This window comes from Balaenoptera physalus, assembly GCF_965194825.1.
Source record: "Balaenoptera physalus genome assembly, chromosome: 15".
NCBI lineage: Eukaryota > Metazoa > Chordata > Mammalia > Artiodactyla > Balaenopteridae > Balaenoptera > Balaenoptera physalus.
In genome coordinates, this window is record NC_138894.1 from 73,509,678 (window position 1) to 73,527,981 (window position 18,304).

Here is an 18,304-nt window from a genome sequence, read left to right on the forward strand (position 1 = left end):
GGTATAATTTCTGTCTCCTCCTAACCTTTGCTCTTTTTGGATCACCCAGGACCCCTCTGAAGCCCAGAGTGAGGAAGGAACAGGCAGCTCAGGACAGGAGATTAAAAAATGCTAGTTTGGTGCCCAACTTTTACGCACACAATTCTAGTGTTTGCCCATAAATCTGATGTTGACAATTGATTTCTTATTTGAAATAATTATCTTTTAATTTTCATAAATTAAAGTATCTTTCTATTCCTAATTAACTAAAATTTTGGTTTTTTTCATTTTTGATCTTATTATTTTGGTAAATCAGAGAAATTTGTGCATTTATCAAATGCCTTCAAGGCATTTATTGGAAAGATAGCAATTGTTTCTCCTTTGGCCCATGTAAATGGTATTTTATACCATTAGATATCCTGATAGGAAACCATCCTGGCATCCTGCATTTATTTCTATGGCAAACCCTACTTAATGATAGTGGGTTAGTTGTGTAATTTATTGTTGATTCATTTGCCGGGTATTTATTTCAGTATATTTCCGTAAATGAAATCAGTCTGTGATGTGATGTGATGTGTGTGTGTGTGTGTGTGTGTGTGTGTGTGTGTGTATGTGTGTGTGTGTGTGTGTGTATGTGTGTGTGTGTGTGTACGTGTGTGTGTACGTGTGTGTATGTGTATGTGTGTGTGTATGTATGTGTGTGTGTGTATGTGTGTGTGTATGTGTGTGTGTGTGTGTACGTGGGTGTGTGTGTGTACGTGTGTGTATGTGTGTGTGTGTGCGCGCGCGTATGTGTTTCTCTCTCTCAGGTTGGGCATCCAGGCTGTGCTAACTTCTTAAAATAAACGGTGGCAAGATTCTTTCTTTTTTTAAACACTGAAACTGTAAGCGACACAGGAATTATTTCCTGAAAGTTTGAGAGAACTCAGCAAGAAAATTTTGTGTACTTAGAAGCCTTGACAGAGATAATAGGGAGATATTCTTTGATCATTTAAAAATACTGTTTCAAGGTTATAGATTTTCAGGTTATTTACCAAGTTGGATCATTTTGGCCATGTTAATTCTGGTCAGAAAATCATCAGTATGCTTAAACTGATTAGTATAGAATTTTATGTCATGTTTTTATACTGCTAAAACCTCCTTTCTATTTCTAATTTTATTTGGGTTTCTCTAGCATATTAGCCAAAGGTTGGGTCTAAGTAAACCTTCTCCCCAAATACAATGTCTTCAATATTTGCTTTACTGATCTTGCTGTGTTTCTATTTTGTAATTCACCAGTTGTTCTGTTTATCATTTCCTTCCGCCTATGTTTGTGAGGCTCTTTTTGTCTTTCTAATATCTAAAAGTTGACTGTGTTATCCACGTTTTTATTCTCTCTCGTTTAATAATGAATGCCTTTGAGATGCTGGGTTTATCCGTGAGTGTGGTCTTTTTAATTTTGCAAATATTACAGAAGCAGGGAATCAATATTTATTGAACAGGTCCCTTGTCTGATGCTACACTAAGTATTTCACATCCTTCCTCGTTTGTAAAATGCAAAGACTCCTGCTTTGCAGCTCTGTCGGGAGACCACTGCGAGTGGAGCATCTAGTCCTCAGGTAACAGCAGCCAGGGCACCAATGGCTTTCTCATTTGACTCCCATTTTACACATGAAGAAACTGAGGTTCAGCAAAGTAAAGAAAGTTGCTCAAGGTCACCCAGGGAACAATGCAGGCAGGATTCCACACCAGGCTCGGTTCCCTCACTCTGAGCACACGTACCCCTCCTCTGCCCATCATGGGGGTAAACCAGGGGTAAACGACGAAGAAGCTGCAGCTGTGCTGGGTCAAGAAAGCTGAGCCACACTGTCTTTTTTACCCCATCCAAAAACCTGATGGCCCCACCCTCTTCTTTAATTCCTGAGTGGAGGCTCTCCAGCTAGCCTCCACTGAGACCTTCAGTTCCCTTTTCCAGTAGAAGGTGAGGGGACAGCTAAAGCCACTGAAGTGCCCCAAGTTGCTTTGACACTGGGAGAGTCGCTCCCTCCAGGGCCCTGCAGAGAGCTGCCCTTTCTGCTGGTGTTAGGAGAGACCCCAAGTTCTGAGCAGCCAAGGGTAGGGCAGAGGGTCAGCTGGATGCCTCCATCGCAAGGGCCTGGGCCTGAGCGCCGTGCCCTGGCCATCAGAGAGGGCTGGTTATGTGCAGAGAAGATGGTGGGAGGAGGCCTGGTGAGGTGGGCTGGCTGACTTGTTTGCAGACACGCACACCTTTGTTTGCCCCTTGGCGGCTCCACCAGGAAACTGGCCGGCAGTATACGAAGGGCTGACAGGTCTCACAAGATACAGGACTCCACACGTTCGTGGCTGTTGAGTAGATGAATCTACTTTGCTGCCCTGCTCTCTGGGGACTTATTTGTCAATGTGAAAAGAAATGATACAGGAACAGTTACCAAATTATACAAATCCACGCAGTGGAAATCCAGGAAGAGATGCACAGAGAAGATGCTGAGGATAATCGTGTGGGCTCCTGGTAGCAGGAAAACCTAGAGGCTGCTTGGGGTCTTCCAGAATCAGTGTGTGTGTTAGCCAGGGAGTGGGCAGAGACCTGAGTAATGCACATCCTCTATCCTGTACAGCACATGACTAGACTTGAACCTGGAGCTCAGAATGTCTGACTTCTGAGAGATGATATTTCACAAGGAAAGCGTCGTTATGCTTATAAAAGTTTCCTCTAATAAGTGCATCCTATTCTTTTTTGGTTGTTTATAAACTCTTAATGAAACAGTGCTGCTGGTACCAGGATGGCTGATCATTTGATGTAAGGATCCTGAGTCCTTATCTCTTGGCACAGATTGCTTATGCATTTATTGCCTATTTGGTCAGTTACAGATACACCCTTTTGACATCTGCCTTGCTGTTAGCAATAAAACCTGAAGAATGAGGGCAGCTTTCCTAGCTCAGATTTTAAACACCTGTTTAAGAAGTAACCTCTACCCCTCAAAGACAAGGAGAGTGATGTCTTGGGTAGCACACTGGGAGATAGAGGAATGAAAGATGCTCATGGCTTTTCTCCCTCTTTTCTAAGGATTTATTGAAGGGTAAATCAGAGCCTCACTTCATCCTGGAAGGTGCGAGCAGTTTCGACATCCAACAGGGGGAGGCAGGTAAGAACTCAACCTTTTCCTTCCCAACCCTGGATTGAGGCAGGCTGCCCAAAGTCAGCCTCAGAGTAGGGGGGGTGGTCAAGAGCAGTGCCCACCCAGACCCACAGAATGCTGCCCCATCTTCTGAGGAGGCAAGGCTGGCACCCTCGGTGTTGCTGTGGACGGACTATTCACGCCCAGACCCTCAGCCTGGAAGTCGGCTCAGCAGTGGGGGTGCAGAGCCCTTTGGGGAGAGCAGTTATCCAAGAAAAGGAGCAAATAGACACAGAGTTTAATCTGAGCACTGAGTAGAGAGAAGCATCAGGGAAGCAAACATTAATTGAACTTCTGCAAGGCTGTGCTAGATACTTTGTATGTGCTATTTCGGTAAAACCATTACTCCCATCACCACCACCACCTCCATCACTCCCATCACCACCCCATCACTACTCCACCCCATCACCACCTCCACCCCCATCACTCCCATCACCACCACCATCACCCCATCACCACTCCACCCCATCACCACCTCTACTGCCATCACTCCCATCACCACCACCATCACCCCATCACTACTCCACCCCATCACCACCTCCACCCCCATCACCACCACCATCACCATCACCCCATCACTACTCCACCCCACCACCACCTCCACCCCCATCACCACCACCATCACCCCATCACTACTCCACCCCATCACCACCTCCACCCCCATCACTCCCATCACCACCACCACCACCCCATCACCACCTCTACCCCCATCACTCCCATCACCACCACCACCACTCCATCACCACCTCTACCCCCATCACCCCTTTCACCACTACCACTATCTCCATAACCACTACCATCACCTTCTCTATTTTGCTTGAAACTGAACCCAGTGAATCTTTCTTCCAGTTCTCCTCTCTCAGACAGAAAAAAATGCATTATTCAGAAGGAGGTATGCTGACTCTGTGCAGTACATGGGATGGGGCTTCCAGCTGTGTCCAGTCAGCTCTCATGGCTTATGTCCCCTCCCAGGAGATTGCTGCTTCCTGGCAGCACTGGGCTCCTTGACACAGAACCCACAGCACCTGCAGAAGATCCTAATGGACCAAAGCTTCTCATACCAATATGCAGGGATTTTCCATTTTCTGGTAAGTGTGCTGCTGGGATGCTCCTTAAATGGGATTCTCTGTGAGCACAGGAAGGCGACCGTCTTGAAAGTTCTGTTGGTCTGGCAGCCTGAGATGTGGAGGAGACACTTATGTGTTAGTTACTCTGTGTTGGCTCGTGATCTGATGACACATAGGGAGGATGAGAGTTAAAATGTTTTCATGTAAATGTAAAGAATGGCAGTAACAATCAGCAAAAGAGTCATTCATCAAGAACCCGGTACGTCATAGAGATTTTGTCTGTCTATTCCCATGCCATATCTTGTTATTTTGATTACAGTAGTTTTAGAATGAGTTGTAATATCTGGTGGCATAGGTTCTCCTTCATTATTCATTATCCTTGCCTCAAAAATATTTTATCTTGGTGATTCTTGCACATTTATTCTTCTATGAGAATTTTTAAATCATTGTGTCTATTTAAAAAGAAAAGCCACTGTAATACAGAATAGAGCAGCATTAAATTTATGTATTAATTTGGAAAAATCAAACTTTTATTATTGTAGTTATTCCTTTCCAAAAAGACAGTATATCTTTCCATTTATTTGGAACTAGTTTTATGCCCTTCAGTAAAATGTTATAGTTATGTTTTGATATTCATGCTATACCCTTCTTGGTAAATGTATTCTCAGATATTTTACAAGTTTGTAGCTAATATGAATGATTTTTCTAACTAGATGTTGCTAAAAAGAGGAAAGCTATTCCTTGTTTTATATTAAGTTGTATCTAGCCACCTTACCAAATTCTTTTATTAGTTCTAATTTTTTTCTTTAGTAGTGTCTGGATTTTTTTTTTTAGTTATCTAATATTATCCACAAAGATAATTTTGTCTCTCCTTTTACTATTTATAGAGCTTATTTTGCTTTTTTGCCTTGTTGCATTAATTAGAAGTTTGCAATTTTGAATAAGAGTGACGAGCAAAATCCTGCTGTCTCTTGGTTTTAGTGACGTACTTTCCTGGTTTGTCATTCTTTTAAATCCACTGTTAGATTAAATTTGCTAAAATTTTTATTAGAATGTTTACATCTATATCACATGTAGAATTGGCTTCCCATTGTTTGTTGTTTTTACTATGGAGTTATGCTTGCTTTTTAATATGAACCTATTGAGATTTACTTTGATCTGAAATAATTTGTATAACGGTTGTTAACCATTGATTATCTGTTCTTTAAAAGTAAAATAGGCAATAGTTAAATCGTCTGGACCTATCTCCTTTTTAAATATGATTTCTTAAACTCTTATGACGTGTTCAATAGCTGTTGATCTGCTTGGGCCTCTTATTTCTTCTAGAGTTAATTCTTGAAATTTATATTTTGCCAAGAGAACCAACTGTTTCTTCTGTAGTTCCAAATTTATTGCCCCAAAGTTGCTTATATAATTCTCTGAAAATTTATTTTATTTCTTCTAATTTGTGATTAAGTCAACTTTATTAATCCCTAAACTATATTTTTATTTTTCCTTTTTTTCTTAATCCAGCTCTTCTTAATCCAACCAATCTACTGTATTGGTTTTGAATGACTCAACTTTCAATTTTCATTGTTCTTTCTATTCTTTTTCTTTTAGGATTTTGATTTTCATATAATTAATTTCAATTTCTTTTTATTAATTCCCATTTACTTTCTCTTGGTCAATTTTATTGGTTTTTTGTTTTCTGAAACTATACACTTAATATTCTTTCTTTTTTTCTTCATGATAAAAGATTTAAGACTAAAATTTTCCTTCGCAGATCTTATCTGTATCCATCGATTTTAATATCAAATGTCTTATTAATTTTAAGTTAATATGTTTTTAGGTTTTTTTATGATGTTTTTAGTTTTGATTAAGTTTTATAGAGGATCATCTCTTGATTGTAGAGTTTTAGACTTATTAGATGATGATCAGAGAATATAATTCATAAACTCTCACATTTGGGGAAATTATTAAAGTTTTATTCATGGCCAGGTCCACAACAGTTTTTATAGTTCCTTCATGGACATATGAGAAGAGTATATATTATCCAAGATAATATATCCCTGATATATGGAATCAAGCTCTCTGATTTGCAGATTGTATAATCTGCAATTATCTCTTCTATCTTGGCTTATTTTTTGTCTGTTTGATTTGTCATATTCTAAAAGAAGTGAGTTAAAGTTCTTCCCCAAAGTTATAGCTTGGAGGGTTCCTCATGTTCTGGCTTTATACTTTTCCTGCTATATTCTTTGGTACCCAAATATTTATGTTCTTGCTCTCCGGTTGTTGCAATAAAGCTTACACAATATCCCTCTTTGCTATATTTAATGCTTCTGAACTTGAATTCCTCTTTATCTGATATTCACATTGCTACTCCAGCTTCCTGTTACTTACATTTCCCTATTATATCTTTGCTCATCCTTTCACTATCAATTTCATTTTCACTACATTACCAGTATATTTCTTGTCCAAAGCATATTCAAAACTCATTACTCACCATTGTTTCTTTCAGCCTTCATTTCCTCTTAAGATTTTTGTTCTAATTTCATCCACATTTGGTAGGAGTAGTTCCTTGAATAGTTTCCTCAGATTACATGAGTATTTTTCATTTGCTCTTACTTAAGAACAATATTTCGGTTGGGTTTAGGATTTTTGGATTACATTCCTTTCCCTCAAGAATCTGTAAACATTTCTCCATTGTCTGTACCTTCCCCAATGTTACAGAAGAAAAATCCAATGCTAATCTATTCTCTTGACCTTGTATGCGACATATTCTCTCAAATTGCAAGTTTATATGAGGCGATCTCTCTCCTTGGCTCAGAAATTTCTTTAGAAATGTCCAGATGTGTGAATTCCAGGCAAGATTAATCTTGCCTGGAATTCAGTGAGCACTTTCGTTCTGAAGACCTGCCTCCTTTTTCTGCTCAGCTGTTTCCCTCCATTTTTTCTGGGTGTCCTCCTTTATCCTGCTCTCTCTTCCTGAAGTCCAATTATTTGCATGCTAGGTCTTCTAACAAGCTCCCAGATGATGCTGCTGGTCCAAGGGTCACGCTGAGGAGTTAGCCAGAGGGTGCAGTGTTTAGCTGTGTCTGGGCTCACCTCAGGGGTGCAAGTGTTGGTGGGGTGACAGGTAGTCAGGACAAACTGAGGCCCAGGCTGGACATGCTTTGCCCTTCTGGGTGGTGAAGATAGTCCCACAGTTCCCCAGAAATAGCTACAAGTGCTGACCTCTGTACATCTCATCATTCTGAGCTTGGGCACTCTTCTCTGGAAAGGGCCCAGTGCCTGGGCAACTTGCATGCTTTGCCCAAAACACTTCTGGTTTTCCTCAGACACTTGGGTGCTGTCTAAATGGCACCAGCCAGCTTCTTGAAGGGTGCAGACATTATCCAGGTGCCAGCCCTCCTCACCCAGAGCAGTGAACCAGGAAACACAGATCGGTGGCCTCATTTCTTGACCACCAGTCAGGCCATTTTCATCCTTTTTGGGAACGATGATCTTATCTGAGGTTCCCTTTGTATAGGGAGAACAAGTCTGGTCAGCGTTACTCGTGTGGGAAGATGTGAGTGAGGGTAGAATCAACAAGAGGATCTCATTCAAGCCAGGACTCACTCATTCTTTATGGCCTACTGTGTGCCAGGCACTATCCTAAGTGCTGAATGAAAAGCCTATCGAAAAACAGTTCTTACTTTCAAAACTATGATCTCACCTTCACACACTCATCTGATCCCATCACAGTAGGAGGTAGCTCTTAACTCTTACCACCATTTGACAGATGAGGAAACTGAATCACAGAGAATTAAGTGTCTTATCCAATATCTATTGCTCAGGACAAAAAGACAAAACCAGGACTGGAGCACGGTTCCACTGACCGGATACCACCTACTCCACTTTGCTATCCAGTTACACCCAAAATCCAGATGGGTCTGTGCTTCTAGTATCCTCCTTCAAGGAGCTAGAGTTAGCTTCCTTGATGCATCAGCCAGGTCTCACGATCTCACTGTGATAGCATCCCTGTTGGCTCCCAGCCTCACCCTCCTTTGCATCTTACTGCAGTCGGGACGCAGATCCACAGCTGGGGCAACACCAGCTCCAGTGCGCTGGTTCATTAAAGACTGCGAGGACATCTTCTTTGTCTTGTCTCCACTGACATCTCTGTCTTGGTCTCCCTCCCTGCTTCGAAAGTGCATCCTCATCTGTATGCAAAAGCCCAACATCTGGGACATCCAGCTGTGGGCCAGGCTCCCTGTCACCACCGAGCAGATGATGGATTGCATCCACCCAGCTTTACTCCAAGCCCAGCTATCGGAGGCTTGCCCGAGTCTTGTCAAGACGCAGGCCTGAAGCCAGAAGCCCTGTTGCTGATCCAGAGACCAGCAAAGCAACTCCAAAAAGCTGGCTTTGTTATGAATTATCCTCATTTGGCAATGCCCCCGGGTGAACCATTAAGAGTTGAATGCTGAAGATTAAATCACTCTGTTTTGGAGAGGAGCATCTGGTTCCTTTGCACTCTTAGCAGCGACAGTGCCAGCCCGCTTCATGGCTGCTGCTCTGCTGGCAGGGACGCCTGGACGTGAGGAGAGGAGGGCCAGGGTGAGGCTGTAAGTGCTCAGTCCTCCCGAGCAACCTCACCGTTCGGCCCCCAGGCTTCCGCCCACACTGTTGCCACCGCTTCTGGGCTGCCTCCCCTGCTCCTCGCCACCTGCTGGAATCCTGCCTCCTCTCTCAAGCCTTCAGCTCCCCAAAGGCTCTCCTTCCCCATCACGACACTCTATATCTCCCATTCTCCTTTGCTATTCAGCATCTGCTCCCCCTACTGCCATTTTGTATACAAGATGTACCCGGAGAGTCTTCAGTGTGCCTGAATCTCACAAGGGACTTGCCAAAGTGAGGCAGGAGTTAGCCATAAAGTCCAGCTAGAGCCCAAGACTCCTTCCTCCCTGCTGTATTTTCCTTGATTAACTTGATCTGTGACTCACCTGTCAGTGGAGATGACAGTCCGGTCCCCTGTCCGCCAACCTGGGCTGGGATTTTGGTCTGGATAGACTTCCTTGTTGCGCTGTGGTGGTCAAGTGGCGATGGTGGTTATCTTTTGGCCTGGGTCGGGGGGCCAGCACCTCCCTCCTGCCCCAACTCTACTAGGGTGTATATTCCTCTCTCTCTCCTCCAGTTCTGGCAGTGTGGCCAGTGGGTGGAAGTGGTGATTGACGATCGCCTACCTGTCCTGAACAATGAGTACTTCTTTGTTAATCCTCGCAACAAACAAGAGTTTTGGCCGAGCCTGCTGGAGAAAGCCTGCGCCAGGTAAGGATGGGCCCGCCCCTCTGCCCAGGGCCTGGATGCTGGCCCTGCCTGCCCAGCCACTTGCCCTGACTGATGCTCCCCACCAGCCGGCGCCAAGGCTTTTGGCAGCTCTGCTCAATGCACGCGATGCCCCTGGGAGCTCCAGAGCCTTTGCCACCTCGCAGGGCAACCTCTAAATAATCACTGTGCGCAAGGCTCAGTTGGAGCCAGTGGAGGGACCCAGAGACACATGGCGAGGGGTGGGCAGGGCAGAGCTGGACAGAGATGGGCACTGACAACGGTATTATTGTAAGGGCTGGTGTACAGGCCCAAATAAAATGTAGTATCATGTTCAAAGTCTGCTGAGAGGAGAGAGACAGCAGAGGAGAGAGACAGCAGTTCTGACTCACAGAGACTCAGCTGGGGCTGCACAGAGGAGGTGGCGTTGAGTGAGGCCTTGAAGGATGGGTAGGATTTCAGAAGAGAGAGAGGAGATATGAGGGGGGAGGAGTGATTTGAGCAGTGACCCGGGTGGGGCACTTGGGGACCTGGTGTGGCTACCGTGAGATTGCATTTATGACTGGGGGCAGGGCGGGAGCTGCTTATTATTATATGGTCCAAACACCGTGAGTCAGGGACTACCTTCTGGTATTAACAAGCTCGAGGACTTACAAACTCCCCCAAGTCACCTGTTTCACTTAGACAATTTGGGTTGCTTTTATTCAGCAGATGTGTATGGTGCATTTAATCATAGTCCGGGCACCGTGCTGGGCGCTGGAAGAGACGCTCACGCCAGCTCAGGTGGGGTGTGCAAGAGTATGTGTGTGTGTAAGAGGTCGCTGTCATCAAGACCCACACAAGTGGAGGGACACATCAGAGCTGGAAATCAATGCTAGGAGACAGAAGGTCAGGGGACCACACATTTCAGGAGAAAAGTGAATAGTGGAGAGTGTCCTGGAATCAGGTTCCCCAAAGATCTTCCTAACCAATGCCTCATAATGACAAATGGGGAAGCCAAGTCTCTGAATAGTGATGTGATGGCAGGTGTAAGCGATTAACCTGAGTCTCCTGAGGTTTTTGGTCGTTTGACCAGGTGACATCATTTGGCAAGACGGAAGACCCCGCCCCATCCAATCCTGGTTACGACCCCACAGACTACCCCAGCCCCTGTCCTTCTGGAGGCACATCTCAAGGGCTCTTTTTGTGCGTTCTTTCTTTTGAGCCAGCTTGTGCAAAGCTAAAGCTGTTGCTCATTTCCAGTGTCAGGAAGAGCTGGTCGTTAGCATTTGAGAATGAAGCCCAGAAAACAGGCGAGGTGGATGAAGCAATCCGTATGTTTGGGGAGGTTACTTCACTTCTAAGCTACTTATGCAAACACTGCCACTATCTTTCCGGGGTGGATTCAGTGCTCACCGCTCCAGGGCCTCGTTTTTTTCCTTATTAAAAGGGGGGAGCATGGCAGTTCACTTGGAGAATTAGAAAGCTCGCAGATGAAATGATGACTTTGACCGGATTTTGTTAACAGCTGACCTAAAGCAATCATTCAGCTTGAAAAGAAATGGGAAACTGGACCCAGAATCCACATTCCACTGCCTGAAGAAATCTAGTGCAGGAGAAAATGTTTCAAACTCCAAAGCTATTTATAAGCTTTCCCCTCCATCCAAAGAAGGGGGTTATAGAATGCAGGAGGAAATCAAATAGAATTATACCCCATCAGAGCTAGATGGAGCCTCTGTCAGCATCAAACACTACCTTCTTTGAAAGATGAGGAAACTGAGGCTCGGGGTGGGGGGGGTGGGCGGTGAAATGACTTGCCCAAGGTCACACCGTGTTTGAGGCCAAGCTGGGATCAGGTCTGTCCTCCCCAGTCATGTGCTTTTCCATCATTTCTTGATACTGTCAGTCCTAGAGGAAAATGATTTGTCTTTTTGCTTCTTTGGAACTCAGTGTCTGGCACAGAGGGACCACAGCGCAAGCACAGAGGACCCACCTGTCCAGGTGGAGATGGTCCTCTTTCCCTCCAAGGGTGTAGGCAATACCGAGTGAACATGTGGATCCCAAACTTTCAACCATTCTTGCAGCTGGGGAGTCAGAAATGAATTGGTCAAGTGAGTCAGATGTGGAGGGAAAAAAAAATCTTTGTTTGCAGGGTTTTTTTCCCCAGAAGTCATAAAATAGGAGAGTGGGAGACAAGATCTGGTAAGCTGCCTAGCATCCTTTCTGGAATCTCTGTGGCTCAGAATTATAGACTTTAGCGTCCTTTTTGGATCCCGATTTGACATCTGAATTCTTCCCTCTCTCATATCATTGCCAGGCATGTAGACATTTCCCCAAAATGAGGCTGAAGCCGAGGGCTGAGAACAAGGCGCTCTCAGAATTCCTGGGTTCAGGTGACACGTGTAGTGACAGGTGTGGCGAACACAGGGCTCTCTCTCCCTCCCTTTCTATTTCCTGGCAGCAAAGGGAGCTAGGAAGAGTTGACTTGTCCCTGAAGCATGAGCAGGATCTCTGAGCTCGTGTTTGTAAAGCAGAGAGGGAGAGCTCGTTGTCTAAACACCCAGCTGCTGCCGGGACAGGCTTCGTGGGCATCGTGGAGGCGCAGCGAGAGAAGGCTGTGGAAGACACCGAGAGGGGGGCACTGGCCATGGGTCCCTCCCCTTGCATTGGGTGTCTCTGTGGTGACTGCAGAGGGTGGGGTGGGGGGGTGCATGATGTCAGAGCATCAGACGAGGCCCATAGACACGGAGGCAGTGGCCCTGAAGTGACGGGGCAGAGCCAACAGTTGCTTTCCTGGTGTGGCTCCGGTGAAGCTCTATTTGAAGCCAGACCCCTTCTGGGAGGCCATGCTGGTGGGCTCTGGAATGGGTTCCAGAACCCTAGTCTTGGTGATCTTCCAGCACCCTCAGCAAAGTCCTCTTAATCTAGGACCCAGAGCCAGAAAACATGTGGAAAATCAAGTGAGTCAGACGCTGAGACCTACCTAGGCACGATCGTGACCAAAGGGAAGCTTTGCAGTTGACTAAAAACACTGCAGAGATAAGAGTCTAATACCAGACAACCCTGGTCAGAGAGAGGGAGAGACAGAAACATAAGGTTTAGAACGAGTTAAATAACAAGTTGAGATCCATCTGCCACCTGGTTCCTGTAGAATGGCCCTTGGGTTCTGTGGATCCTTTGCTTTCATTAACACAAGACTCTCTTAAGCTGTCCATGGTGTTTGTGCCTGGGAAGGTGTCCTGCTGAGAGCAGCTGCTTGATCTGTATTTGCTGAAGTGAGTTTACATGAATTCTGGGGGACCCCAGGAGGAGAGAACTGCAGAGGTGGAAGTATGGTGAGAGAGGGGTGTCTGAGGGGCCCCAGAGCTGATCCAGGTGAAGGGCCGAGGACCGGGAGGGGTCTTGTCCGAGGCCTCGGGCCCCAGTAGAGGCGGCAGCAGGGTGGACCCCCGCCTGACCCCCACGTGGTTTTGCATCACCAGAAAGCAAGCCGCAGCTGGAGCTTTCCTGTGGCTACCAACCTGTATGGGGCTTGGCCTCTGCTTCCCCATCAGGGACAGGAAAGCTTAGGTCCCGGCTGGAGGCCCGAGTGACCAGGCGGTGTGGGAACATGCCCACTGGACAGCTTTGACACCAAGAGGCAGGGTCTCCTGCCTGGCCTGGCTCAGCTCCATGCTGTTGTGGGTTTGCCCTGCCTGTATTTTAGGAGCCCATGGGAACCTTTCCAATTCACCCCATCAACAGGAACTTGAGTTCTCAAAACAAATCTGACCTCCTCTGGCCCCTGCTTCAGTGGTTCTCCATGTGAGTGATCCATCCGCCCTCTCTCCCGGGAATACCAGTCAGTCCATCATCAACCCCACTCGACCACTCTCTTCTGGCTCTGGAGCCTCCCTGATTTGATCCTTCCTCCCCAGGATGTCCGTCCCACTGTCTGGACCTGGATAAAACTCAGTTCAGAGTTGTGCCACCTCTCAGAAGCCTTCCCGGGACCCCCAGTTACTTCCTCTCTGTTCCAAGGTGATCCACGCGCTCTCACAGCAAATAGACACCCAAGGAAGGCAAAGCAGCCCGACGTGTCCTTCTAAGGGGAGAGCATGTGGGTGGTGAGCGCTGCTGTGGAGGGGTGGACGAGTGTGGCGGTAGAAGCAGGTGAGCGTGGACTTGCTGTCCTGATCGTGCTCACAGCAAGCACACCTCCACCAGCCAGACCCTCTCCCCGTGCTGTGCACGCTTCACCTGGCAGCACGACCGCAAGAGCCCATTCCCCAGAGGAGCAAAGGGGGCCTTGAAAAGCTCAGCCTCCTGCCTGAGAGGAGAGCTCATGAGAGGGGAGGCCAGCAGTTGGGCTGAGCAGGTTGGCTCTTGAATCTGGAGACTATCTGCCTGTCTAATAGGTGACTGGGGGAGAATTGGGAGATGGGCAAGATAGGGCAATAAGACAGGGCATTTCTCAGGGTGTGGGTCCAGAAGCAGAAACCCCATGGGAGGGTGGGAAGAGGCATTTTAAAAAATATTTATTATTTTTTAAAATATTTATTATTTTTTAAATTTATTTGGCTGAGCTGGATCTTAGTTGTGGCACTCAGGATCTTTAGTTGCCGCATGCGGAATCTTCATTGCAGCACACGGGATCTCTTAGTTGCAGCGTATGGGATCTTTAGTTGTGGCATGCGGGCTCTTACTTGGAGCATGCGGGATCTAGTTCCCTGACCAGGGATCAAAGCCGGGCCCCCTGCATTGGGAGCATGGAGTCTTAACCACTGGACCACCAAGGAAGTCCCGGAAGAGGCATTTTGGAGAACAGGTCTGAGAGTTCTAGGTGGTTTGCTTTGGGGATGTGTTATGTAAGCCTCACCCTCACCTGTGTTACCTTCAGTGACATCACCTCCCTGATGATCCTGGGGGGAGTGGGTTAGTTTTGAGGATGGGAATGGGGATTCTGGGTCAAGCTTCGCACAGAGTAAGAATAGAGGCTGCTTATGGCCACAGCGAGCATCACAGTTGTTGACTGTGGGCTTTTGGAGGGCAGGAACAGGGTCTCATCCATCTGTGAACGCTCAGTGCCTAGCAAGGTACCCTGCACACAGCCAGTACTTACCACTGTTGTTAAACAGGAAACAGTGGATCTTTTTTTTTTTTTTTAACATCTTTATTGGAGTATAATTGCTTTACAATGGTGTATTAGTTTCTGCTTTATAACAAAGTGAATCAGTTATACATATACATATGTCCCCATATATCTTCCTTCTTGTGTCTCCATCCCTCCCACCCTCCCTATCCCACCCCTCTAGGTGGTCACAAAGCACAGAGCTGATCTCCCTGTGCTATGCAGCTGCTTCCCATTAGCTATCCATTTTACGTTTGGTAGTGTATATATGTCCATGCCAGTCTCTCACTTTGTCCCAGCTTACCCTTCCCTCTCCCTGTATCTTCAAGTCCATTCTCTAGTCGGTCTGTGTCTTTATTCCCATCTTGCTGCTAGGTTCTTCATGACCATTTTTTTTTTTTTTTTAGATTCCATATATATGTGTTAGCATACGGTATTTATTTTTCTCTTTCTGACTTACTTTACTCTGTATGACAGACTCTAGGTCCATCCACCTCACTACAAATAACTCAATTTCATTTCTTTTTATGGCTGAGTAATATTCCATTGTATATATGTGCCACATCTTTATCCATTCATCTGCTGATGGACACTTAGGTTGGTTCCATGTCCTGGCTATTGTAAATAGAGCTGCAATGAACATTGTGGTACATGACTCTTTTTGAATTATGGTTTTCTCAGGGTACATGCCCAGTAATGGGATTGCTGGGTCGTATGGTAGTTCTATTTTTAGTTTTTTAAGGAACCTCCATACTGAAACAGTGGATCCTTATCATAATAATAGCCAATCTTTATTAAAGGCTTCCCATGTGCCAGGCACTACACTAGGCCCAGCCCTAGGAGGTTAAGTAACTTGTCTAAGGTCAAGCAGCTAAATATCTGGTGAGACTGGGATTGAACCCTTGGCCTGTGGCTCCAGCACCTGCATTCCTAACTCTATACAATAATGCCACCTGTGGGGCTCCCCAGACCCAGGAGACCAGGGGAAGGAAGTGATAATGGAGGCACATCGCTAGATTCTTTATCCAGAAGAACAGAAGGTGGGCAGGTTGCCATAGCCCGGGGGTGGTTGGGAAGTCCATTTCCTGGGAAATATGCAGAGGTCCGGGTACAACCTCCCTTTCTGGGGGCACCAAAGGCACCACAGGGGTTGATCTGCCTTTCTCCCTCCCAGGTTTCATGCGTCCTGTGTCAACCTGCACTATGGCTACCTCCCTGATGCCCTGGTGGACCTCACGGGAGGGGTGGTCACCAACATCAGCCTGCATTCCTCCTCGTCTGACCTGATGACAATGGTGAAGATGGTAGCCGAGGCGGGCTCCCTGATGACCTGCAGCACCCTGGCCGGGGTGAGTAGACCAGGAATCTCGCTGCACTGGTTCGAGCCTTTCCTCACCCAGGAGCGTTCAGCCACTGGCCCATTCAGGGGAATGGCCAAGTGACCATCATAGAGCTCTGATGCTGTGCTTTACCGACACCACCTCATTTAATCCTCATAGTAGCCCTCCATCTGAAATAGGGATTGCAGAATTCACTTACAGAAGAAGAAATGGGCTCAGAGAGACTAAGTAAAATGCTTACCATCACACAGCCAGTGAGTGGCTGAGCAGGGGTTCAAATGCTGTTGTCTGATACTGAAGCCTTTGCCTAGTGCTTCCCTGTGACCGGAAGCAGTGGGGTCCAGAGTGATCGGGGGGCCCTTTGATTCTCACTGGCTTTAAAGGCAGCATCCCAAGGGCAGAGTGCCCCATTCTGAAAAGCCTGAATGACCCTCCAAATTATTTGAGTCTGTTCTGAGACAGCCAACACCGTATCCCTGAGGACACTTCCTTCACTCTTTAACCATGTGGGCTTTGAGTCACACAGCCCTAGTCTGAAATGCCACATGAAACCAGAATGCACTTTAAACCCCAATTCCTCATAGCCTGGAGGTGGTAGGTCTTCCCGACTCCCACAAAGTGCCCAGAAGTTATGTCTTGTGTTGTGTCTCGTCGATAGCAAGTAATTGGAGAAGCCAGCAGCCCAGGTCCTCAGGACTCGGTGGGCTTCTGTCTGTCATGGGGTGGTCTCCTGAGGTGTGAAATGCTGGGGCCTCAAGCACCCTACAGCCTTCAAACTCTGCCTCTCTATAGGAAGGAAATCCAGGAACACATGCCATTCCAACGTGAGTCAGTGGGATGCTTTTCATCTGGCCACGGCCCAGCTGCTGATTGAATAGTGCTTTTCTATCTTTTTGAAGAATGTGTGAATGTTTAACGCTTGGTCTGCTTTCCTCCTTTGAAGCCGACAAGTGAGTCCACGAGGATGGCAAACGGGCTGGTGAGTCGGCGTGCCTACACAGTGACTGGCGCCGAGCAGGTAAGGCTCCCCATGAACACGGTGCCCCAGGGTTCTTGCTCCCCTACACAGGAGTCAGAATCACTTGCCTCGGTGAAAGCTGGGACAGGTAGTGATCACCCTTGCCTCCACCACGTCCAGGCCCGTCATGGACAACCCCATTCCCTCTCTTCATCCAGAAGTTCTGGTGCCCGGTATCCTCATCCCCCAGGGACCCACCAGAAATCTTACTATCCTTCAATGGCCTCAGACAGGCAGAGTGTCTAACTAGGCTGGGGGATTAGCCCAAAAAGAAAGCAGAATTGACTACCCAATTGACTTTGGAGGAAATTTTGCCCCAAAAGGGTTTTATTTGTTACGTACCAACTAAACTGCTCTGACAAAGACACTCGAAAATACAGGGGCTCGAACAAGATCAAGTTCACTTCTCAGCTAGGCAGGTGATTCCAGAGCTGGTAGCTGGCTCTGCCATCTGCAACATGGGGCTTCTATCTGTGAGCCCAGGGCAGCTGCCTCAGGTCCCCTCATTTCCCAGCCGGGGGAGGAGAAAGAGGCCGGGGACACTTATACGTCCCTAAGGAAGGCACGTATCAGTAAAGGCACACACCATCTCCTCTCAGATCCCAGGAGTCTGGACCTAGTCATGGGCCACCCTGAGGCCCAAGGTTGTCTGGGAAACATACCATCTAGCCGGGCTGCCATATGCCCAGCTAGAACTTTATTCCCATGAAGGAGGGGAGGATGGCTATTGGGGGGACAGTCTTTCCCCTTGATGTAACAACCGACTTCGGGTGGACAAAAATGCATATCATCAGTGTGTGCAGTAGCGTTCGGTCTAGAAAACACTACTGAAGTCCAGCCTCCTCCATTCATAAATGAGAAGCCGACACCTGAGAGGGGAAGGTCAGGGTGACACAGCTGCTTGAAATGGCTGGGCCCAGACACCACGACTCCTCAGTTCCCATCCATGCTTATCACGCAGCTGTGCAGGGACAGCACTTCCTGGCCTTGTGATGATTTCCCACAAATGTTCCCCCATCTCTGTAGTTCTCACAACTCTCGAGGTCTGATAATGTCTTCTAGGTCATAAGAGACAGTGTCGCAAACCCCAGGGTCCATTTTTCACAGGTACTTATGGGCCAAGGTACGCAGAGTATCAGCTTCTATTTATGGCCTGTTTCTCATATCTGCCTTCCCTCTCTGCGTGTCAATCTGTCTCTCCTGTCCGTTGACCTAAGGGCAGTTACTCCATCGTTTTGTGTTTGGGTGAATGTTCCAATCTGCAAAACAGAGGCAAGGTGGGAGGGAAACACAAGAGGGAAGAGATATGGGGATATATGAATATGTATAGCTGATTGACTTTGTTATAA

General features: G+C 46.8%; 1 protein-coding gene across 1 annotated transcript in view; it reads left to right on the forward strand.

Moving 5' to 3' along the window:
* The window catches only part of CAPN13 (calpain 13), a 73,499-nt gene that overhangs the window by 25,746 nt on the left and 29,449 nt on the right, over positions 1–18,304 (forward strand). Inside the window, 5 exon segments of the mRNA XM_082426196.1 lie at positions 3,044–3,122; positions 4,128–4,243; positions 9,378–9,511; positions 15,772–15,946; positions 16,881–16,955. Coding sequence (XP_082282322.1) covers positions 3,044–3,122; positions 4,128–4,243; positions 9,378–9,511; positions 15,772–15,946; positions 16,881–16,955 — 579 coding nt within the window.